General features: G+C 37.1%; 1 protein-coding gene across 2 annotated transcripts in view; it reads left to right on the forward strand.

Annotated features, from left to right (window-relative positions):
- The first annotated feature begins 412 nt into the window (after positions 1-412).
- LOC108565548 (protein jagged-1b) overlaps positions 413-25,344 on the forward strand; it is a 49,196-nt gene continuing 24,264 nt past the window's right edge. For both annotated transcript variants that reach the window (XM_017925075.1, XM_017925076.1), the window contains exons 1-2: positions 413-856; positions 8,605-8,886. In XM_017925075.1, coding sequence (XP_017780564.1) covers positions 764-856; positions 8,605-8,886 — 375 coding nt within the window. In that variant the 5' untranslated portion in view covers positions 413-763. The remainder of the gene's footprint in view (positions 857-8,604; positions 8,887-25,344) is intronic.

The raw sequence follows: 25,344 nt of genomic DNA on the forward strand, positions 1-25,344 counted from the left end.
CCCTAAGGGTTCGCTCCGTCTCTTTCGCACCGATGATGGGCGAATTAAAATATGCGCTTCCTGATGGTCCAAAAGCAATTTCTCTCCTCGTTGGATGGCTGCCGTGCGGCCGGCGGATGGTACCTGTCGTTCGAGGATGCTCTTCGGTGCAGCAGTGTTGATGGTGGTGGTTCTAGTGGATGCTGCGAACGTACAATGTTATGCGAAGGAAGAGGAGGACGGAGCGGCGTGTTTGTGGATGATGCTGCGGATGAAGAGATGGTAGGTGGAGGATGAGGATGAAGATGAAGAGGAGCGAAGGGGGTCCCCCCCATCCGAGCGTATGCATACACGGCGGGGCCCGCTGGGGAAGGAGGCGGGGTGGCCGCCGCGTGCGCCCGCGGCTCCGACCGCTCTTCAGTACCGACACGGCTCCAATTCCGTGTGCACGTCGCTCGCTTATCCCGCCGCTCTCGTAACGACGACCGCGTCCCGACGTCCGGCGACAGACGACGACAACAATAACACAACAGTAGCAGCAACCATCGATACCAAAAACAAACAGTTCAGTCCTCATCTCGACATCATGGGTCGACGCACGCTTGCAAATCACCCCATTTGAAATACGACTAAGACGACGTCAAAGAAGACCTCCCCGAAAACATTTCGACTTTGGTCATCTGGCTGTTGCCTACACTCCTCCTCCCCGAAGTGCTCTCTCCTCCGGCAGGAAAATATTTTCATCCCCCACGGTTTATAAAACCCTCGATGAGGCTGTATTGTGATGATGTGCAGTGTAATGTGGCGATTGTTGTGTAGGACCATGACCCATGGATATTTATTACAGTTCTTCCTCTTGCTTCTTAACTTACTGCAGGTAAACTACCATCACTTTTACGTACATCTATTTACTTTCTAATTGGCGCATCCATCACGGCCCCAAAAGCCAACAAACGTATAAAATATTCAAATCGAAGAAACATCTCGAAATTGATATACAACATGAAAAATATCACACGATTTAATATTGTAATAAATGTTATTGCAATGAGAAGCATATAATGAACATTTCTTTCTAAGATGATCCATAAGATCTGCAACAGAAGAACATAATTAATATAAAAAATAAAAATGTACAAATACAAACTAACTGTACAAGTTTTTATAGATACAAAATTCTTATATAACTTAAAACTAAATTTAACTAAGCTGTCAAAGAACTCATCGTTCACTTACCATAATCAAAAGAAAGCAAACAATCATTCAATTTAATGTATATTTAGAAATAGATTATGTCAATATGTTTTTATACATACATCAGTTATATAACAAGCATATTTGTTTATTCCTCTTCAAATTAATAGTAATGGTATGAAATTAAAGTATTAAGAAAAAGATTTTCATTCTTCAATTCAATCTATTTGTAAATTTAACAAAGAAAACAATTATTAATATCATTAATTATTTCGTTATAAATTTAAAATAAAATTATGAAATTTAATGTTATAATATTTAGTAAATTATTCGATTTTTTTATTTAATAAATCTTCAATAGATTTTCAATAAGTTTGTTTTGTAAATATAATCATTATTTACGCAATGCGCTATTTTTATTCAAATTTTCTGAATAACTCCGGCTGTAAATCTCGCCGCTTGACAAATTTACTGAATCTTTAGAATAGAACGCGTGTAGTTCGAAGTCTATATTAAGCGAAATGGGCATCTCGAGTATTTAACACCGAGAGTAAATTCACGTGTCTGAGATGTGTTGTGTTACGAATAACCTGAAAGCGACAGAAAGATCGACAATGAGAGAGAAAAAAAAAGGAGCACATAAATCTTTGCAGGTAAAGAGAGAGGGGTCTTTAGAAAAAGTCAAAAATATTCTATTACAGTGCACCTTTATATTTATTCCCTTTGCTCCCCTTTTGTATTCTTTCAAATCCCATTTAGAACAATGCCTGAAGAAATTCACAATTTTGTATTCGTTTTGTTTCAATGCTGCGTCTTTCGATACAATGATTCCTGTTTGGAATATTCTCTTAGACAACCTTTTTCATAATCTTGAAGGAGAAACACAAGACGGGTGAACAGAACATGTTTCTTTCCTGTAGTCAAGTGCCTACTTATATTCTTGAAATTCAAGTGGTTCACCATTAAAGTATGTTAATTAGATGAAATACCCGCGTTGTAGAATATTGTGTGTAAGTAATGCAACAACAAAAAGTGGTATTCTAAGTAAGATCGTTGAATAATCTTTCTTGATATTATTATAGTCAAATATTGAATCAGTGGAATTCCATGAAACGAAATTAGATGTTCCACAGCGTTATTCTGAATTGCGAGAGAACTTTTAAATTGGTCAGGACTTTCTTCTAGCGTTATTATTACGGCGGCAGCAACTACTGCTTTTTTTTAATCGTCCAGTCTTTCTATGAAACTTCTCGTGCAATGCGCTATTATTATACTTCTTTTTATTTTCGTTTTCTGTGTGTATGTGTGTGTTCGGCCCAATCCTCTGCTCTTGTTCTCATCGTTTTCTTCTCGCGACGTGCCTTTTATTATTATTTTTTTTTTGTTTTAATAAATTTTATACGTTTCGTTCCGTTTAATTCCCGTCTCATCCAACGTTTTATTTTCCTCGCCTGACTTCTCTTCTTTTTACTTCTTCTTTTTTCTTACTCTTATGCGGCAAGACCTGACCTCAACAACAACAACAAAAAAGAGGCGAAGAAACGGTGCGATTAAGAGGTAGATGTAAGAGATTATCATTAGGAGAAAACTAAAATTTCACACAAAATTATTTTTATAATTTTAAATATATATAAATAAATAATGTTTTTATGTATATATACCAATCAGACGTTAGCGAATATAAAAAATAAAGTATTATTAAGTAGTTTGTTGTTAAACGTAAATAGCCTAGATTGTATATAATTGCGTAACGGTCTTAACTTATCGATGGGAGTAAAACTCAAATATAATATTATGTGGAACAAGTAAATACAAAAGAGCGGAGCAGAAAGGGAACAAGAGGAGACGAAGTTAATCGAAATTGTAGAAAAAAAGTAGTCTGGTTTCCACCGAAATTGAGGCCCATTTCACGTAATTGCCGGTTGGATTTAAAGACTTAAATGATTTGGTTTAAAGCAGTTTTCGTGTTTATTTATTGTTTCGGTGCCGCAAAGTGAGTTCTTTTCGTCTATTACGGAATACCTGCAGGCAAAGAAACGAACATTTAATTGAAAGTGGTAGCACTCACCGAATGACATCCACATTGCAAACTTTGCCTATCATCCAGTATCAAAAAAAAAATAAAAATAGAGTTAAGTAATGCATGTGGCAAGTGAAATATTCGATCTATTAGAAAACTGTGTTATCGATTTCGCTGCATTCCGAGCGTCGATTTATAAATTATAAATTGTTGCTTGTTATGTACGAGTTTCGGATTGTGCGTTCGAGTGTATGCAAAGTGGATTACGGGAGCGTAATTAGATCGGAATGCATCGAGCGGAAGAATTGTTCTGAAGAAAAAAATAATAATAATGGAAATGAAAGACATAGAGCAACAATAACTTGCGAATTAATAATGCGAGATAAAGAACACAAAAAAAATGAAGTTTGTAATGGGTAATTGTAATTTTATTGAGCGAGATAATTTATGCAAATCATTAGAATATGCTTGCTACTCGCACATGTCGTTATAGCCTATCTATACTTGGGCCATGAGAAAATTGTCTTTCTCCGATCTGGGCGAATAAACGCAGCAAAATGCAATAAAAAAAATGATCGTGGATTTAATCAGTTTCCTATTCCGGTCATAACCAATCCGTACAGCGCTTTTCAATTGAACTCTGTCATTAATAAGTAGCACATGTCACAATATGCAGCACGGTCGGAAGTGTCTTATTATAATGACTCAAATCCATGAGTACAACTGCTTTTACTTTAAACATCAAATTACAGATTTTATAATTATTTGATTTTTTCCATATAATTGAGTATCTTTATAAAAATATGAATATGGTTATTCTGTGTAAATTATTAAATTGAAAGTATTTTCTAGTATCAATACAGTTATAATACAGTGTATAATCTAATACAGTAGAAATGATTGGACGGATATTATCAATTTGGTGTATATAACATTATAAAGTTGAAAGTAATTTCTATTTTCCAATTTACATCTGAGGTGAAATGTAATTAAGTATGAGTAATCTGAAGAGTATCAGTGTAATTGTATACAGTTCAGGTGCATGTTTGGCGTATGAAAACTGGCCCTACGTTGTTATTTTTATCGTGCGGTTTTCCTCTTCCCCGTAACGGAATATGTCCACTTTACGGGCTTTGCGACTTCCTCGCATAGTATGGAGGCACGACTCCAGAAAACCAATCCAATTGACGTGATGCGCGGAAGAGGCCGAGACTGAGGCTGATCTCCTATACGAAGTAAACCAAGAGGAAAACAGGTTGGGCCGAGGAGAGCACACAACGAGCGAACCCGAGGACCATTTTCTAATTTAGTGGCGGCGCTATCAATATTTAAATCCAGATAGCGTCCGTTCCCACGCTCACTTTACACAATCTCCGCTCGATAAATAAAACAACGACCGGAGCTAAAGAAGAAAAAATGAGTAATAAAAGCTGAAGGAAATAATATTTTTTCTGCGCGGTTTTCGGATCAATCAAATTAGTTGGGTTACCCAAATAAAGCACCATGAAAAACAGGTTATCCAAGTGTACATAGTAGTGAGTTGAGAACAGAGTGATCGTCCGTTATTATTTATACTTACATGTGTGTGAGAGTATGATAATTGCATGCAAATCGTATTATTTTAATTGCCTTACACACCCAATCATTTCCCAACATACACCAAAGAGAAACAAATAGTCGTGTGCGTTTCTTTTATGATTATTTTTATTATTTTTTCGAAATTCAAGTACGGAATGCACCTGAGAAGGAAAACCAATCAAGTGATAAGTTAACTGCTCATTAAATAGCGACATTAAACGTAAACATTTTTGTATGTGTGTTTCTTTTTGGAGATGGTAAATTGAGAAGCTGGGAGAAGAAGGAAGCAGCTACGTTTCCTTAGAAGGTGGACCGCTTCCATCCATTATGTGGGACCTCCTTCTTCTCTCGTTAGAACGGGGGTGTAAATTCGGCTTCCTGTCAAATATTGGTTTAGGTGAATGCGTTCTGCCGATTGCTTTGTTGTTCTTTCGTCCGTCGTATACGGCGTGGAAGAACAACGGGGCTTTTAAAGAAGCGGAAAGGATGTTTGATTATATTACATGAATGCAACTCTCTCACGACGACCGGCTAATAACAATACAATAAAATAAAAATGTCTCTATTCATGCCGTATGATTAGTCCGAATATTATAATGGGGCAAGAGTTGCACGGAGCGAGCGAGCTCACCATTTACAGATCATCTCTTTCTCTGCGTCTCGTTCCATCCTTCATTCTTGAGCACGCAACCAGCAATACCAGCATTTCGAAGATCCATCCTTCTGGTGATGATGATCAAGCATCAATTCTTTCGGATCTCCGGGCATCATCATCATCATCTATCTATTAATGGCCAGTAAAAACGGTGCACGCGTAAAAACGCGGCGATTTATTGCCTGTCCACTGGACACGCCGGCTCCAATAATATTACTTTGCCATATTTAATGGCCAATAAAATGTACGCAAACGACCAGTTTATATCAATTATTAACACTACTAAATTATGCGAAACGCTGTCTGCAAATCTCAACATTCCTAGAACCAACAACCTCATCCACCTGACCAACAATGAATTAGAAAATGCACTTATCAATTATCTGCTGAGTTAGTGCAGATCAACTTTTGGACCAACAATTTAATTAACTATGTATTTTTTTCTTTACATCAGTAATTTATATTTTATGAACATATTTAGATTCAAACAAATTTATTTTAATTATCATAAATGTGTGTGTGTAGTTAAAGTAATTATTAAAAGTATGAATTTGATTAAAAACACAAAAAAATATTAGAATTAGTATTTACAGTTTCAGATATTTCGTCATGCACATACCTTCGAATGATTTCATCTACGCATTTATTCTATTATCGAGGATGTTTTCTCAAATATTTACCCTTCGAATATTTCCATCTGCCTCTCTTCCTCTGTTCGTTATTTATATTTTTTTTTGTACGTACTTCTAACTGTTTGCGATGCCGTGTCACCTCACGTCAATCAATTTCGATCATAGCCTCCTCTTCTTCTTATTCTCGTTTTTTTTCTTCTTCTCTGTTCTCGCTTAATTCCACATGTCACGAGTGTGAGTCAGGCGCAGAGAGTTTAAAGAACTATGGAGATGATGATGGCAGCGAGAGCGGATTATCTGGCTCGGATAATTTCTCAACAAAACGTGGGAAAAACTCTTTTTAATATTAATATCAAATGTCAATAAGCACATACATACATGCACACACACACACAGCAGATACCGCATCGGATATTTACTCAGAGAGCTTCTTCTTTATCGCTGTTATCTCACTTTAAAAAAAAAACAAACTAAATAATGACAATAGCAGCAACAACAAATAAACGTAACAATTGAGTTGGGTTCACTAAAAATCTTGGACGCTTTTAGAATTGAAAATCGATGCTGAGGAATCCGCGATTCCGCGTAAAGGTAACGGCGCGATTCCACGAAACGCTTTTCCGCTCTTTTCATTCGAAACACACGCGATTTGCATTTGGGCTGTCACCTATTCCACATGGTGATCCGAAGAATAGCGGATTTGCCAATCGGAATACCAAATTGCCCGGATCATGGGACGCAGAAGAAGCGCGCAATTGAATGGGTATGAGTCGAGCTGTGTGGTGTTCACAACTCGGACTTTGGAGAGAGGAGAGGAGGTTTTCGGGATTTTTATAAATGATGCCGTTTATCATGCGACTGTCATTTTTTAATGCCTTAATGCTTGGGATATTGTGAGTTATGTGGACAGAAGGGCGTAGTCATATTTTAAAGATTATTTCAAAATTTATTCACGCCACACACACACGCATAATTCCCGAACATCTCTTCTTATACCAAATCTTTCTTACTCTTCCTCGCATTCTACTTACTTCCAATTGGTAATTACAGTTTTAACCCGTTTAACATCAAACTTCCTTTTCAAGTGCTCCCAATTATTCGTTTTGTTTATTCCGGAACAGAAGCTTGCGAGCATTTTTCGGTAATTAACCATTGTCTTCCTCTTCTCTGTGAATTTCTATTATTTCTCTTATTTTTTTTTGTATGAATAAACCGTTGTCTGCGCTTTTGATGTATTACAGACGCACAAATGAGTGTCTCTCTCCGCTGTTGCGGGTTTTATCTGCACACGGGATCTCCTGATTACGGTTTAAGGTGGTTTCAACAGAACGAATGACTTCCTATCCCAAGATTACCTGCTTAAATAAATGTTGCATTCCGTGCCACCGTGAAAGCGATTTATCAACAAATATCTTCGAATGTTACATTCAAACATTTCTATGATTCCTTACCACCGTGATAGCAATCATTTAATATACACGAAGCTTTTCTTCTATACTAATTAATTACATACATCCAATGAAAATTCATAAAGTAAACACATTTCTAAAGTATTCTTTTCTTTATACAATTTTCAATAAAATATTGATAGATTTTCATTTATATTTCTATGGATTAATTCAATTTCCAATATGTGTTAGTTCTGCTGTATGTTTTAAAGGCAAGACAAACAAGAAACACGTTGTGCGTTCGAAATTCCTGTAAATATTTGAGCAATGTAATGTGTGCATGTAAAATCCATAATTTCGTGGCCGGTAAGAGTATGTGTGTGTGTGCACGCCGTGTGCTGTGTTAAGAAAGTCCGAAAGGAATGTAAATTAATTATTTATGAAGCGGTTTTCTAAAAAGGAGAGAAATAATTAAAAGGTAAAAAAGCGTAAAGTGAACACACATAAAATGAAAGAAGTACAGAACGTGAACAAAAAAAAAACTTATACAACTTTGCTATATCTTCTTCAGTAAATTGATATAATATTATGTCATTTAAATGTTTTGTAATTATCGTATATAAAAGGTGATTTTTAATGTGTAATTGGATTAAAAACGAAAGTTTAGAGATTCAATGCGTATGAGTTTGGATTAACTGGATTCAATAATGAGTATTTATTGTTATTGGTATCTGGTTTAATTGACATTTAGTTGGTAATATTTAGCGATTACAATAAATTAACATCGGCACAGTAAAAAAGTAGGTCGTTTTGCATAGAAAAGCAATCCATTCGCTCCTAATTGAAATTTTATGCTCAATTAATCGCTGTGTTCGAGTAATAAATATTGACTTGTTCCTGAAATTCATGTCAATAGCAAACGGCAGACTTTGCAAACCATGCTTGGCTATGGTTTTCACAGGATTCCAAAAAGCGGAAAGCTAGTATATTGTAATTACAGCTTTAAAATATAATGATGGAAATAAAATAAAACAAAAAACATTTCAAGAGATGCTTTGTGTGATCTGAGCGTTTTATCTCAACTGGATTCTGAATAAAAGATGCGTGCAGAGATTGCGATCGATTTTTAAATTTCCCGCCTTGTTTAATCTGTTCCAGTGCGCGCACGGCTCCGGGTTCTTCGAGCTGCAGGTGCTGGAGATGGCCAATCCTTTGGGCGAACTCTCGAACGGCGAGTGCTGCTGGCGCGGACCCCAATCGGGTCGTGTTCCATGTAACACCTTCTTCAGACTGTGCCTGAAGGAGTACCAAAGCAACGTAACCAGTACAGGATCCTGCTCCTTCGGGAACACCTCGAGCCCGGTCCTGGGCCGAGACTGCTTCTCCCTGGCCGATCCAGAGCGCGGCAAGCTCGTTTTGCCCTTCACCTTCAGATGGACGGTAAGTTTGTTTTTTTTTTTTAATTTCTTTCATACCAAACTTCCAATGTCCTCGCAATCCCGAAACCCGTTTCGTAATCACGACTCTTGGGGACCCCATGGGACGTCCAACAGATATGAAAGGAAGACTTTACCTCTCCTGACTTTATCGGAGGCGGCATCGTTGCATCCAATTATTTTTTTTTTGTTCGTCGCTTTTGTATTTAGAGTCGACTGCGACTGAAACAAAAGCCGTTCGTACATCCGTTGGCCAATCACATATATGTTACAAACTTCGAAATGACGAATCAAATATTTGCTCATTGTGTGTTCCTTATTTGTTTCTAATCATTTCAACCGTTTCAAATGACTTGTTATTTTCTTTTCAGCCAATATTGCTTATGTAATTATGTTATGTTCCTTTCGAGTAGTATCACTTCTAATCAGCCATCACACATAATCATCATATATTAATATGCCAAACATTTACCACTTCTCTATAATACAATTATCCATTATTAGTATTTTATTAAATAAATATTACAGTATTACAATTAATTATATAATAAATAATTTTGTTTATTTTCTTTCAAAAAAAAATTCTGTTAACTTTATCGAGAATTTTCTTAATTAAAAAACTCAGGTTTTAATAGTTAATTTGTTGATGAAATGACTCTTGGTAGGTAAGAAAATGAATTGTTGTTTGATCCAACTCTTTGTTATTAGATTGAGGTTAGTGAAGAATGGAAAATGAAAAAGCTATTGTTCGAACATTGTTGATTGTAATTTTTTCTTGTTCAGGTAATTCTATGGGTGTTGTGTGTTTTTAATTTCTATGATTGAAAAGTGAAAGAAAGGCATGTAATGTGTGTGGACCTCTTTGGAAGGACGTGTCGCATTATTATCGAGAAAACCACGTGCCGGTATGCGTGGGCAAATGAGGAGTGCAGAAGGAATATGAAATAAATAGTGAAGGAGTAGGAAAAACAAATGTGTGTATGCTTGGAGGAAGAAGTAGGGAATACGGAGAGTGATAATAGCAGCAGTTGAGAGAAAGAATGTAAAAGTCATAAAGTCAAACGAATGCCAAAGTCATCGTGCATTAATGAAGAGAATTATTATTCGTTCCTGCCGTTGGTGTAAGTGTGTGTGTGTGTATTTCTTGGATTCGATCCGAAGGTGGAGATAGAGCGAACGCATCGATAGACATATAATGGAACGGATCGGTCGATTCGCACGTAGAAAAAAAATGACGTCGCCGTTCCTGGCGTACGGAAGGACGAACGGACAGGAGGATGGGAGGAAGAAAAGCAAAGCAATTTGGAGCAGAGGAGATTTTAATCCGATCTAATTTATTCCGACTTCCGAGTCGAGATAAAAGGCCTAACGATGCTCTTAAATCGATCCTAAGTAGACTTGTGTACACGCACTTAAGCACGGGAATATATAAGTTAGAGGAGAGACCGGTCCTCTCTCGCTCTGCTGCTGCTGCTGCAACTCCTCTGTGCGCTGCTAGTGCCATCAGACTTCTTCTGCTGCTGCTCCGGTTCCGCGCTTTGTTCCGAGTACTTGTCCAGCGGATTCATAGATTTCCTCCATCCCCCCTGCGATCAATGGGACTCCCGTAATAAGAACATTATATGGGAAAGCGCGTAATTCGACGCGAGACAAAAGGGGATAATAAATTCTTGCTCTTGGACTTGAGACCTACTTGGAAGCGCCGCCTCGGGCTCCGCCGACATCCAACGAAGAAATTGAGACAATAAGTCTACGGAATTAGGTGGTCGGTTGCTTAGGAGCTATATACCTCTTCACCTCCAGCAGCCACCAATATGACCGTAACGTCTTCTCTCCTTCTCGCGCATGCAGCTGTCGTTGTTTTTCCTTTCTTTTCCTTTTTTTTTTTCGTTTCGTTCTTTTTCGATATAAAGCAGAGGCGCGACTCGCGGAATACCAATGATACAACTTCTTGCGTCCGCGCTTTTTCCCACGCTGACCGCAGCGGCTCACACAGCCTGGCTCATGGGTCTTTCGATCCGATCTTTCTCTTTCTCTCTTTCCGTCCTTCTTTCTCTCTCTCTCTCTCTCACACACACATGATGTCATCCATTCACTTCGCCAAAGAGACACACTCGCACTCTTGTATACATGGGACGAAGGCTCGCGACCCAACGCGAATCACTCACTCTTCATCCACACAACACACACATACACCAACTAAAACCGTTTACGTTTCGTTATTATAATATTATCACATTACATACATTTATTATACACACATACGTACTTCGCTTACTTACTGGCTTGTATAATAAATGTATGACACTCGTTCTGCATTCTCTCGCGCCGCTGCTCCATAACGAAACCAAGGTTAATGTCTTTCATCTCTCGAATATCCCATATAGACTTTTAAGGATCAGAGCAGAAGGAACGCATGAACGAACAAAATAAAATGGGGAAACTGATACCGATTACAAACCTATTATCTAATTAATGTGGGAAAAAGGTTCCGCGATTTACCTTCATGTCACTTTCGATATGAATTCGCGATTCCTTGGAGATTCATCGACGTTTCTCAACAATTCCTATAGATTGCTTGTTCTGAACTCACAGACGAGCAATGTGTTTCGCTCGCAAATTGAAATGTCCTCTACCAACTAATTGATGTGGGAAAAAATAAACGTAATTAATGCAAATTATCAATGTCAAACATAAACGACTTCTAGCTCAAATGCATATTTATTTGATACCAATGAGTAACTAACGCAACAAATTTCTCTAATTTAATATTTTACACAATCACATTTATTTCATTTCGTTTCACTTATTCCTGAAAATAATAATAACCAGTCTGAATATTTCACTTTGTCCGAAAATGTATTGTAGTTTATTTTAATATTTTTTAATTTTAGAAATTTAATTACTTAATTAAATTTGTATTAAAATTACATGTCTTTAATTAAATTTGTTTTATTCCGTTTTTTCAAATGTATTTAATTGACTAAATGTTAAATATATCACATGGAATTATCGATAATATCTAACGGAAATAAAACCGGTAAAATGATTCGATTAAATTAGTTGTTTCTGCTCGACCGGATGAAAGTCGATTAAAAAGAAAACGAAATATGAATTATTAAATAACCCGAGTAATTAGTGATTTTCTTATTTGGAAGATCGACGAAGTTATTAACGCATTATTAATGACTTACACCTCAAACGATTCATGAATTGAAACGTTACAGTTCGTTCATTTTTTTTTTGTCTTAGAGAATTTAAGTTCCTATTAAATTAGAAAATTCCGCGCGCAATGCGCCGTACAACTGACATTAAGTGATTGATGCGAGCGTTTCTACTTTTTCTTTTCTCTCTCTCGTTCTCTTTCTCTCCACTCTAACATTATTATTTAATTATTTTAATAATTCCAGTAGAAAGTTGTGCCGTTGTTACTGTTGTTATGGTTACACTCTTGTTCTTCTTCCTCGCTGCCTCATCGCGTGCACCGGAGGAAAAAGTGGATCTCTCTCATTGTGCAGAACAAAAGACCATCCATCGTAAATCATAAACAATTTCTTTGTTTCGCGAGATGACGGAGAACCGAAGACCTCATGAGCAACACGGCACAAGGAATGCTCGATTTTTAATTACAGAAAGAAAAAATATCTCAATTAGGATCAGATTTTTCTTTCTTCTAATTAAACTTTCCACTTAGCGGAAAACGCAGATCCGAGACTAATTGCCGGGTTATGGAAATGGGGTGACGTTTTCTTTTTATTTAAGCTTTTTATTTGGGTGGAAATTGGATTGGCCCCAATGCAATATGGCTTTAATTGGGAGGCCAGTAATTACAAGCGTGAGCCGGAAAAGGGAAACTGGTGGACGACGCAATAAAACCTCTTCGATACTCATTCCGGATGGGATCCTTCTCGGAAAGCTCGAATTACTGTACTAAACCAATTCTAATTAACATTTTTGTCCCACGAATTCGTTTCCAATAATTACGCGGTCATAAAACGAATCTACATATAATCAAAAATTACCTTTTTATTTCCTCTTCGTCTTCACCGTTTTGTTTTCTTTTTTTTTATCGCGTTTATAATTATGTTACGCAATGAACAATGTTACCGAATATAGAGCTTAAGTTTGGTTAACATAAGTTCATTAAGATGGCAAAAAAGAGATACTTTAATTAATAGACATTGTTAATTGTACGCTTGTCGTCAGGCAATTAGCGGATGAAACGGAGAATTTAAATTGCCGGTTTTAATTTCGTTGCTGCCCGTAAGCGTCCAGTTCAAATCTCATAGTTTTTGGACCTCTTTATGGGTTTCGTGAACTCGCCCATTCTGAGTCTCTTCGAGTTCCTCATGCAACTATTTGTTGTTGTTATTACTTTTTTTTTCTTTTCGTCGTTTATTTTTGTTATTTTAATAACGTATCTATCTCTCTTTCTCTACAAAACAAAAAAACAAAAGAAATGGTGAGGTCGAAACGGTGGAATTTTTCACTCCGCTCTTTTGTTGATTTTTTTTTCTTCATGTTGTCTTATATCTTCTCGTCGTTTTATTTCTGTTTCCTTCTTCTCCAGCTCTGAAACGCACGCTTTTAATTAACGTCCAGTATTAAGTCGGACGCGAAACAATGCGGTTACATAAAGCAATTACACGGCCGTGTCCTTTTAACTGGACATTCAACTACTTAATAATCAATAAATATGCGCGTTTCCATTCCGATCGGAATCCAATAAATCACATCGGCATCTTAAGTTGCCTCCACAAAAATATCCTAAACGTTTCTCCCTTCCCCCTTCCGACCGAATTCCTTCAGCGTCAAGTGCACGAAGTACAGTAACCTTAATGGCCTTTCGGAAACTGAAAGAGACGTGCAAGTCCGGTCCACAGCACCTAATCTCTTGTACTTGTCTCTACCTTTTAAATTTAACTAAACACACATCATCCAACCATACCTAAAAGTTAATTAAACAATTAGAAACTAGTCAATAATTAAACAAATATTCTATATTGTAGTCAATAAATAAACGGTTGCGAAATATGTTGCAATGAAGATTACATATGCATGGAAACGAAACAAAAATAGCTCTTCTCCCACTTGCACATCCCTCGTTGTTTTCGTTGAGGCCGAATCGTGTGTGCCTTTAATTTTATGTGTGAAACATTAAAATGAGAATAAAACCGGCACGTTCTGCCGAGCTTACGAAACTCGCATATGTCCGGTCGTCTCCTCTGTGTCTGCCGTCTGCCACAAATCCTCGCGATCCATCAACAGCATCATCATCGCATCTATTTTTGGACGACCCAAACGCACAATTAAATTCGTTCGAAAAACACAACCGATACCAAAGCATAAACCGTAAACTCCTCTCCAACATTTACAAAAAATCTATCTCACAGCAATCGCCAAGATTAAATTAGGTTTACGAAGCGCCAGATGCGATTCGTAGCGATTGTTAAGACATAATGTAATAAAAATAAATCCAATTTTCGAGTTACCATTAACATTATTACTGGCCCATAGCCAAAAATAAAAAAAAATTGTTGATTAGATGATGAAATCGAATTGAGATCAATCAATTCACGTCGGTTATTAATTCATTGGAAATGCAACGCCGGAAATTGCTAATACATTTATTATTGGATTTCCTCAAGGCGAATCCAAGACTGTCCTTGACTTGTTTTTTTTTCTTTTCGTGTGAGTACGAGGGGGGTATTTTAACGGCTCCCCAGGTGGAAAACTAAAATGAAAAGCGCTCAGCTCAATTATTTTAATTGCCTTGTGATTTACTGCTTTGTAATTCAAGTTCTTTCTTTCGTTTCCCCGTATTTTTTTTTTTCATTTTATTTTTTTGTGGACAAGTGCTGCAGGTCATCTCTCTGTCTTTCGGGTGGATTGAAGATGCGTGCGGGAAGAAAAAGGTTAGCAGCGGAGAGGATTTGAGTTCGTGCTGGAACTCGCGTTTAATATTCAATATTTTACCTAACGGTCGACCAGATCGAAGTGGGTTATGAACTTGTGACCCCATGGCGACTACCTCGATTCGTTTCACCAATAGAAGGGGGTTGCTTATCTTTTAACTGCAATTACAAACGCAACTTACAACAGATATTGTATACGGTTTCATTTGATCTTAACAAATTAATATTGTAGTATGGTTTAGCATTCGGTTTTGGCGTGCTAACGTAATTAAATTTTGATTCCATTAGAAAGTGCTTATTTGATTATATCGTAATTTTATCGTTAATTAGGCAAATTCAATATGTTTCCTTATTTGGTGTTGTTTATGAATAAAAATTAAGTGATTAATGATTAAAACCTCGCCACCTTGCTATATAAAAAAATCCTCTCTGAATGTTCCTGCTTCTAAATCTGTAGAACACAATACATTTAGACAAAAATTATATCTCTAAAGGTATTAAAATTCTTAAAAAGCGTTGGAAAGGTATCATTATTTTGATTTTATAAAATGTTATGTATTTCGTTCTAGTTTAATATTATATAATGTTTGCTTAAAAGCTAAAACATTATTAGCGTAACTCATAAGCCAAATGAAATAAATGCATGCAAAGTATGTAAGTTTATTTTTTTTCTGCAAAATGTCAAATTTGTAAATCAAACGTGATCCGGTTTTGGTGTGCGAGTAAAAGCGAGATTATCGTGCATTCCAGTGCAGAACCAAAAAAATGTCATCATCCATTTATTCATTTTAATTAGTTCCCTAGTAGTCGCCCCATAAACTGGGCATTTAAATGTTAATAGTTTTTAGTGGTTCTTATTTACTAGTTCGCTCCTGCTTCAACCTGTTAAATTCGTTGTTCTTGCAGTTGTTAGGAAAGAGAGAGCGAATGAGTGAGAGAGAGAAAGAGACTGCGATCTCTGAGGTCTTTTGTAATTAACAAGTTTTCTCGATTTAAACCGTAACTCTTGTAGCCATAATTAATGGTCTCATTCAAGGTCTGGCACAGAGACCAGAGCGAAGCACGTTTTTAAAAGTTACCAGAGGAGATCTATTTATAATTACGCTACGTACGTAGCGTAGCGTACACCGTCTTATCGAAGATAAATTTAGATCTTTTAAAATGTGCAACAACGTCTTCGCCTCCTTCTCCCTTCTGCATTTTCACCTCTTCTTCTTCTTCTTCTTCTTTGCGCTTCGAAAACAAAACACCTCGGAGAAACAAATGAGCGGAAAACATAACCAATTGCTTCGTTCATTGTTCGGCAATAATTCGGTTTATCTGGAGGATCTTCAGGGATCATCTCAAACGGTGATCTAACATTTATAAATATTAATGAAACATGCCTTGTAATGGATATGTACATGTTGGTTACACATTGGAAACTCGAGAAGACCGAGAGATGGTTTGACGCTGATGAGGAGGACAGAGACAGAGGCGAACATCTCATCATATTATAGTGTAATAATATAATACGGGATAAGATAAAGAACCGGACGAAATACCGAGAGGAATTGACCATTAGAGAAAACAACGAGTCGTGTCGTACTTTTTTTCTTTCTTTCTTCTTCTTCTTGTCTGTTTTTTGTTTGTTTGGTGAACGTATAGGAACCGTTCAATTAATTGAGAAATATGCCTAGTTTAATCTTCGAGAACGAGAGAGAGATTATCTCTTACCTTTTTTGTTCCAATCAAATATTGTAAATAAGAAGGCAGCAGTAAGGATAAATAAAAGAGAAAGAAGAAGAAAACAAACAAAAATAACAACGAAACACGATGTAAACTGAGCTATTAATTATCGGAATTACAAGGATTCGTTTTCTGTTTTAATTCGAATGCCAATATGAAAGGTTGCCTCGAAGTTCAATTTGAGACGACAATTAAGTGTTATTTACAATCACTATAATTTCCATCTATTAATATTGACCAAAAAGCTTTTGAAAAATGTGATATATTTCTGAAACAAAGTGATTTCCGAAATTCTAAACTATTTCGAAACTAATTATTTATTTTTAAAGTTATATTTTTTTTATTTTTAAAATGTCAGAACTATATATCAATATTGATTTACGAGGTCATAAATTTTATATAAAATTTCAGATTAATTATAAAAAAATTATTCTCATTTTAAATTCCATGCAAATTATTTTTATATATTTTGTAAATGTCAAACTTAATTTACAAATCTTGAAATAGTTTTCTCTCTTAAAATCGATTAATTCATATAATAAATTAGTTTTTGAAAAAAAAAAGAAGTTAAACCGGATCAATAATTTAATGATAACTTTATTATATAAAAAACGTTCATCGAATGGAAACAAATATAAATTATGTTGATTGTTTTTGTTACAAGATTAAAGTTAGGATTAAAGTGTAATTTGATGTTTATAATTAATATACATATTCTATCTGCATGTGTGTATGAATGAATGAACGCGTAAATGACGAAATTATCCACAGGGATGAGTAAGTAATATTGAATTAAGCAATTCGTTATTATTGTGGGCAATTAAAAGTGAGTTCTGACCCCTCGATATTGACCTCATCACTGCACCATACATACATACACACGCGACAACTGGTGCATCTGTTCCCATCAAACCATGAAAACAACTTAACGACGTGTTTCTAGTTTTCCTCCCATCCACGAAACCTTTTCCAATTACCAAGTGTGACGCAACATTTGGGCAGATGATCGTCAATCCAACAGATTAACTGTACAATTCCTGAGTAAATGAATGATTTCCAAAAAAAAAAAAAAATCTCAAACATGAAATCACGAATAAAATGTGTGTGTAAATGCAGCATAATATTTCGAGTCACGCTTCGGACAGTTTGTTAGTGTGTTCTTCTTCGGCCAGTGTTTGTTTATGTCTAACGCCATTTGTTTGTGTACTGTAGCTCTTGTTGTGTGTGCATGTGAATGTCAAATGCGGAAGTACACGAAGCTACAAATTAGCAATCAATTTGCGTCTGTTTGCGAATTGTTATGATACGTCGATAAGAATTTAATGGCTGTTATTCGTCCCTAGTCTCGTCGCTTGACTTCACATAATTGGCGCAAATATATTATATATATAGAAGCATGCATCGAGGAAGAGGAACGAAGAATCCGATAGGAGAATACAGTTAATGCACCAATCTGTCGGGACACAGGATATTTTCGGAACGGAACAGGAGGCAGCCGAGAAAAATAGATACAATTTTAATTCAACAAAAAAAAAATATATATATGAAACAAACACCGACCAATTAAGTCTTTGGACGCACTTTGAACCCCCGGTCAATTAAGCTTAATTAGATCTTCTCTGCAAAGTTCAATTTACATGCGCGACTCGCTCATTCACATCGCAATTCAGGATATGGGGAGAAAGAGGAGAGTTCTTTTATTTATTTACTCATTAATAATTTTTTTTAGAGAGGATTCCGCGAAAAGCCACCATTCGTAATTTCATCAGGCACTCGCATATGCCGAGGAAGCAGACGGGCGAAGCTTTCTAATTCCGCAAAACCGCTGAATGGGAAACGTTTCTGTACACAAAAATTTTGTTTTCACAGCAAATATGTATTGGTCTATTTCGATGTCGAAAATTAGCAAAAATTATATTGAAATTGTGAATGTTTCATTTCTCAGTTTTCTAAATCAGTATCCAAAAGATATTAATTAGTTTTAGTCACGATACCAAAGAATATTGTATCAAGTGCTGAAGAAACGCGTGTTGATTTGTACAATCATTTGAAGATTAGATATAAACGGTGAATTAATAAAGTCATCAAAATGAATGAAAGGAGACGAATTATGTTGACCCGAATGTGTATGAAACAAGAAGGAGGTAAACAATAAAAAAAAATCGAATGAAGTAAAACCGTGAGAAAAGTTTGCTTTAGCCGCTTATCCCGATTATCTCCGAATCCGCCCATCCCAGCAGCTTCTCTCACTCTCTGCCCCCTTTCAATCTTCCACTTTCGTTGTGTCCTTTTGTTTGTCTCCGTCTCAATGAACGGACGGAGTGGCATTGTTGCCGGCCGGCCGGAATTGCTGGAATATTTCGAGTCTGGACTTTTAACGAAATGCAGCGCCGTCGGATGGAAACCGAAAGTCAATTATATTAAAATTAATTGGGTGAAATGACGAAAAATAAATGAGCGAGAGAATACCGAATGGGTAAACCGGGTGCATGAGGATCGCCCGGAATTTTCGGTCGGAGGACGTTAATTAAACAAAAGCAGATAAACCGACTGGAGGGAAAAAGGGGAAACGTAAAGAACGATACTTATTTATTTATTTATCTTCTCTTGTGGAATTAATTGCGATCCGGATGACACATTCGATTCGAGCGAGGTGGATCGTCGTTCATCCGGTACCAATTAAAGATTTGAAGAAGAAAAATATATATATATAAAATGTTTGTGAAGAAAACAGTGGATAAATAAACGGTTATTTACGATGATGGCATTCCATATTTCATCGATGCGATACATTCTGTAGAAAATAGTAAATGTAGTATGCAAATGAGCGGATCGAGATATCCGATGAGGATCCGCTCCGCTCCTCTACCAGTGAATGGATGCTTGGCTTCGCCTATTTTGAGGCTGTCTCTTGACCCCCCGACTCTCATCCTCGTAAATACGAAATTATGGAAATTACGGAATGCATCGAAATTTATTATTCACACATTCACCTCGGACCAGTGGAAAGAAAAAGGTGGAGACGAATGTAATAAGAAACACTTACCGAGGAATATATAAATAAATAATCTTTAACAGTTTTGCAGCTAACACTGGAAAATGAGTAATAATAAACGTAATTTCAGTATCGAGAAGAGAAAAAAAACTACGTACATTCCGACTTGTTTTGGATTAGGTTTAATTATGTTAGAGATTACAGTAAGCTTGGAATTAACGGCTGCACCAATTTATTAACATAATTATGTTTTCATATTTGTATATTTCTTGATGGGAACAAATGTTGTGTTGTTGTTATACAATAATTAAGTTACTATTTCGTTCTTATATTATTATATTAATAATAAATTTAAAAAAAAAAACAATAATTGAATATTCAAATTTTACGTTACGATGGAGATGTATGCGAAGTTAATGCGTCCATAAATTATAGATCTGTCGAGTGGTTAATCACTAGACGTTCCACGTTATTGAAACATTAACGTGTACAGTTAACTGCCAAAAAATACCATTTACCAACAATGAGAGCCGCTGTCCTCGTCATCCAATCGCATCGTACGTAGTCATTTTTTTTTTCATCCTCTTCTCATCGTCTCGCTCTTTACAGATGATGAGAGAGTGAAATATGTTTGAGTCATGATTCGGTGATTAATTTCCTGGATTGCTTTCGCGTATACATATTGAACCGTGTAATTATTAAATGATCTCGTATGGAAATTAATTGCTTAATGAACAGTGCAGAATCATCATTAGGCAGTTGGAACGATCGATTCGTTATATTTGTTGTTGGAAGCCGTTCGGTTTTTGTTTGCGGACCGTTAAACAGCTAATTAAAAGTGCCCGGACCCGGAACGGGGATCCTCTAGCAATTGCTGACCTGTCAATTACGCGCGCGTCAAAAGCTTTTGCCCTTTCCTCCCTCCTTTAACTGCCAATTAGGATCACCTGTCAAAAGCGTGTCGAAAGTTTTGGGTCTCGGTTAAATGGTGCGAGCGACAACGTTTCCTGTCAATTACACCAAAAATTGCTTTACATATTGTGACCCCAGCAATTAAACACTGTAATACCATTCAATTACAACTTAAACACACGCTTTTAAACCTATCCTTACATATTTTACCATAATTACTCTGGGAATTAGCTGCTCGTTAATTAAAAGAAAATATAATGCTCTTTTTTTGTCTGGAATACATTTACCTGAATCTACTTCCTCGTGCTCATTGTCTTAAGAACATCTCAGTTTCATAAGACGTATTTCCAACTAATAATTCACATTCTAAATTATGATACATTTTGGTATTTGTTCTACAGCTTAGACTGTTAAACGACGGATATCGTTCTAAATTTAGATTAACTAATTGAAAATTCCTTGTGGATCATTCCTCACATTAGATTGTATTGTTTATCTTAAGCTATGAATGTGCAGGAAGTGTGTGTTTACGAAGATCATGTAATTAGAAATTGTTGCTACGGTTATCTTTATACGTGTTTGTAACGAGAGTTATCGTCGAGATGGTCGTAATTTTAGCGATGGGAAAGGAGGATGATGGCAAAGTTTAGCACCTGTTCGCTCGGTTTGTTTTGTCGAGAGGTTCGTTTTATTTGAGCTCAGAAGAGCAAATGCAAATGTGAGTGGTGTTTGGCGGAGGCGAATGTGAGAGGCGCAAATACTCGAGATTTTCTTTTGAAAGACGCGTATTGGAAAATGTGTTAAGACACTCGACACTCTCGTCGTACGGACTGCAAATTTGTTTGTCGCGCAATAAAATAATGAAAGGATGAAATAAAGGACGAGCAGCATTTACTTCGCTTTCGTTTCATATGTCCAGCCTGTTTATCTTAGCCTCGTCTTCTTCTTGATCATCGCTTCGCTTTGTCTCGCCTCGCCACCACCACCATCACCGACTTTAGTTGGGCAATTAAAATGGGCCCAACGTGTAATTTATTAGAGGCGATTCATTATATAAAAGTTTTCTCGATAAAATCATCCGAGTTATTTTAATTAAAAGTTTTTTCGGTGCCCCGAAATCGAGCGGTCCACACAAACTTATTGGCTCTGGTCGGGTTTCGGGATTTACTCTTACAGACAAAGGTGGACATGGGCATGGGTATGGACCTTTGCTCGTGGTGGGCAACGAGCGATCACATACCACTGGCCGCCTCAGTATTTTGCACCACCCGTCGATCTCTGCTCTGCGCCTTTCGGTTCTCATCCAATTAAACCAGCTGATATTTAGTTTATTGTTGAAACCTGATTTCGTACACCTCGGCATACCACGAGAGCCCCCAGACAACACACAAAAATCCACCGACACGAAGAATAGCGTCCCGCAGATAACTAAGAATTTCGCATATTTCTGCTCTCTTTCTTCACCACCATCCAATTAATTCAACTCAAATTCGTTTCAAAATTATAAATATACTTGTGCAACAGCTACAAACTTATTAATAACTATGATAATATCGATATACGATGCTACACATTTTGAGATTCGAATGTGCTGTAAATATTAGTAGATAGAAGTCGCTGGATGTTCGCGATCTTTTGCCACAATTAACAGGTATTTATAGCCGTGCCCGATCAATTCCGCTCCAGCTCCAGTATTGCGCTTAAACAGAGAAATCGGTGTACACAAAGGACTACCTAAAAATAGGACTAAAAACTATCGAATCATCGAACCGCGCTTCTCTTACCTTAAATACAGCGCTCCTATTAATAGCAACATCCTATCTAATCAACAAGTTATGAAAATGTGCAATTATTGCATCAGAAAGAGAATGATAGCTGAACTCGAAACAAGTTAAAATAAATGTATTGAAAGAAATGAAGATAAGATGGAATTTGAATTGGAATTTGAGCGAACGTCAATTTGTGAGAGGAATATTGAAACTGTTTCAAGTCGATAAATCTGGAGGAGGATATTTTTTCCGATGCTACTAAAAGAAAGCGTCTTTGAAATGTCTCGCATGAGATCGCATAATAAAATTAATACAGGGGATGGATGGGAAAGGATCGGCGTTTCTTTCTCGTCGTGCTGCCAATGTTGGCAGCTTGTCCGAAATTAATTCAGCACATTATATAACTCGGCTAAGGCAAAAAAAAAGACAAAAGCATCAACAGCAGGGGAAAGAAGGATGCTAAGTTTGGGAGGACCCGAGAAAATACGATTATTACGCACAGCAACGCGGATAAATAAAGGTTGTCGATGATGGCGCGGCGGTAGGAGAAGGACGAGGTCGCTCCTAATAAATAAAAATCACCGTCGCATTCCGTTCCATCAATGGCAAACATTACTTTTTATTTCATCGATCATAAAACGACAATTTATTGACTCAACTCAAATTCTAATTCATTATCGCAGGCAGCGGAAGAATATAAAAAAGTAAAAATGAAGTTGAACGCCGTAATGGTAGGAGGCAAAAGATGGAAAAGAAAACCGTCGAGTCCGAAGAAAAATCATTAATTTTTATTGCCTGAAAAAGAATGAAGGAAAGAACGAATCCATCGCGGGAAAAAAAAAAGAGTAAAAGGGAGAGGAAAATACGTCGGCCGACGCAATGAGATTTATTTGACAGCATTCGTCATTTGTCTCCGAGCGAAACTTGAACTATGAAACGAATAAAAGTAACCCCAGCGCGTTAAATCTATAGAGGACTTTAACGTCGACGTTAAGACGATCAGTTTGATTTGACGGTTTGCCTATCGGACTATTGTTAGATTGTCGAGAGGATGGTGATGCGACAAATGAGAGGAGTGCAGGAAAGTGCGCGTGGAAATTGAGAGAGGAGAGGTTTTCCTGTATTTGGGCGCAAGGTCTCCACCATAAAAGCGAGTTTCTTTCATTCTGACAACTTAATGGTGGCTGACGTAGAAGGCAGTGGCGCTTAAAACCAGCTTCCAATTTGAAGGAAAAACGAGAAGAAGATGAGAAGGAAAGGAGGAAATAATGGAACACCCATAAATAAATAAACGATCGGTTGCGGCGAAGGAAACGAGGGTAAAATACGGCCAATTAAATTAGTCTTTTAATCGTTTCGTGTTTCTGTAAATAGTTAATAGTTGGAGGATCGGGGTCAAAGTTTGTGAACTGGAGAAATCCGAGACTTTTTCTCGGAAACTGAGGCTCTTAAGTGTGCTCTAATAACAATGCCCCGGCGTTTTCTCCTTGCGTCGAGCAATTTGTTAGCTCTTCTCCTTTAGAGAACGAAACGCATGAAGAAGGAAAACGGGCGATGATGCTCTGCTTAGAAATTATTACGGACACGAAAAAAAAAAATACCGCACGCAAACTGAGAAAAAAAGTAACAACTACAAAAGAATTGCGATCCAACGTCATTATTGTCAGCGTAAGGTGAATCTGTCAAAGAAGCTTTCTCGTTTGACCCTTGCCGTGTGCGGTTTACGGGGTCGCTGGAACAGTTAGAGAAGAAGAGAGGCCGAGGAGGATGGGTCGTGCCCGATTCGCGTTTCCGTTCACTTCGAAAATCCAAGCCGAAAAATGAAAATTGCAAGAGAAAAAGCAAAGCTTTTACAATTTTCAACGATGAAAATAATAATTAACATCACATGCAAATTTATAATTATATAAGAGTTTATGTTAACTTAATTTATTGCTGTTGTAAGTAATAAATGGTAAGCAATATAACTGTTGCATTTGCTAATGTCACGGTTGTATCGTATTAGGTTATTATTATTAAATTGTTCTTTGTTGTGTTCCCATGGCTTCTGAAGAGTAACGGAAAGAGCTCAAATTTCGGGAGTTAATTTTGCTTTACTGTTACCATCGCTCTTAGAAGACCGGACAATTGTCCCGATTATATGGTTGGCATAATTCATACGCGGGTCGTTCCCCGGTTGAATTCTAAAAGACTTCTTGGAAGCAACTCGAGGATAGCAGACCTATTAATTATATGCTCTCTTCCACAATATTCCGAAACACCAGCTCAGAAGTCGTGAACTCTGCATACTCAGAATGTCTTCCGGATTAGCACCGCGCGAGAGATATTCGGTATCTCCTGCCATTTCCAATCAACCTAAGTTGGTTGAGAAGATGAAAGAAAGAAAAAGAAACGCCTGGTGCGTACTGCAGCATTGTGATCGTTTCTTCACGGAAAATCGTGCGTTGTTTTTTTTTTAATCGACACCGATTTCGATGGCAATTTTATGCTGGATTTAAGAGTGGTTTAATAAGTTAATAGGCATCGGGGGGAAGGAATTTCTGGAATTCTATTTTTAGGCACGTCTGTGACATCTCCAATGAAACATGACTTTCAAATTAAATCGTAAAAACGACGATTGTTCATGCGCCATTCAATTTTGTGGGAAAACTCGCCGCGCCGCTTGTCCTGTTCTTTTCTTCGCTACTTCTCTTCTTTTCTGTCTTCTTAGTTTGTTTTTTTTTTTGCTGTTGTTCTCGGTTTGTCCACCGTTTCTTCGCTCGCTTCTTCATCGCCACATTACGAAATTGAATTAAAGGAAGGTCTCTTTTTGCCGCTCGACTACGCTTTTGAATATAGAAAACCGTTCGAGGCGTCTTCTTCTTGCGTCTTCTGAGAGATTGGTATCACACGGACGAGGAGAAAGAAGGTGGAATGATGGGCTCATTGCTATGCCGGACCATGGGCCTCCATGTACACATAGTGTGTTTCAATAAGTAGCGTTCGGGGACGGCCGTTGAATAACTTACCGAAAAAATCCCACACTAGAGAAGCCCACCGAAAAACCACGATACTAATTAACAATGACCATCGAGTGAAGAAGAAAAAGTAATCTGTACAGGAAACACAGGACCTGAAATGCTGATGATGATCATGGTATTTGC

The sequence above is a fragment of the Nicrophorus vespilloides genome, unplaced genomic scaffold, assembly GCF_001412225.1.
Source record: "Nicrophorus vespilloides isolate i.1.1-1 unplaced genomic scaffold, Nicve_v1.0, whole genome shotgun sequence".
Lineage (NCBI taxonomy): Eukaryota > Metazoa > Arthropoda > Insecta > Coleoptera > Silphidae > Nicrophorus > Nicrophorus vespilloides.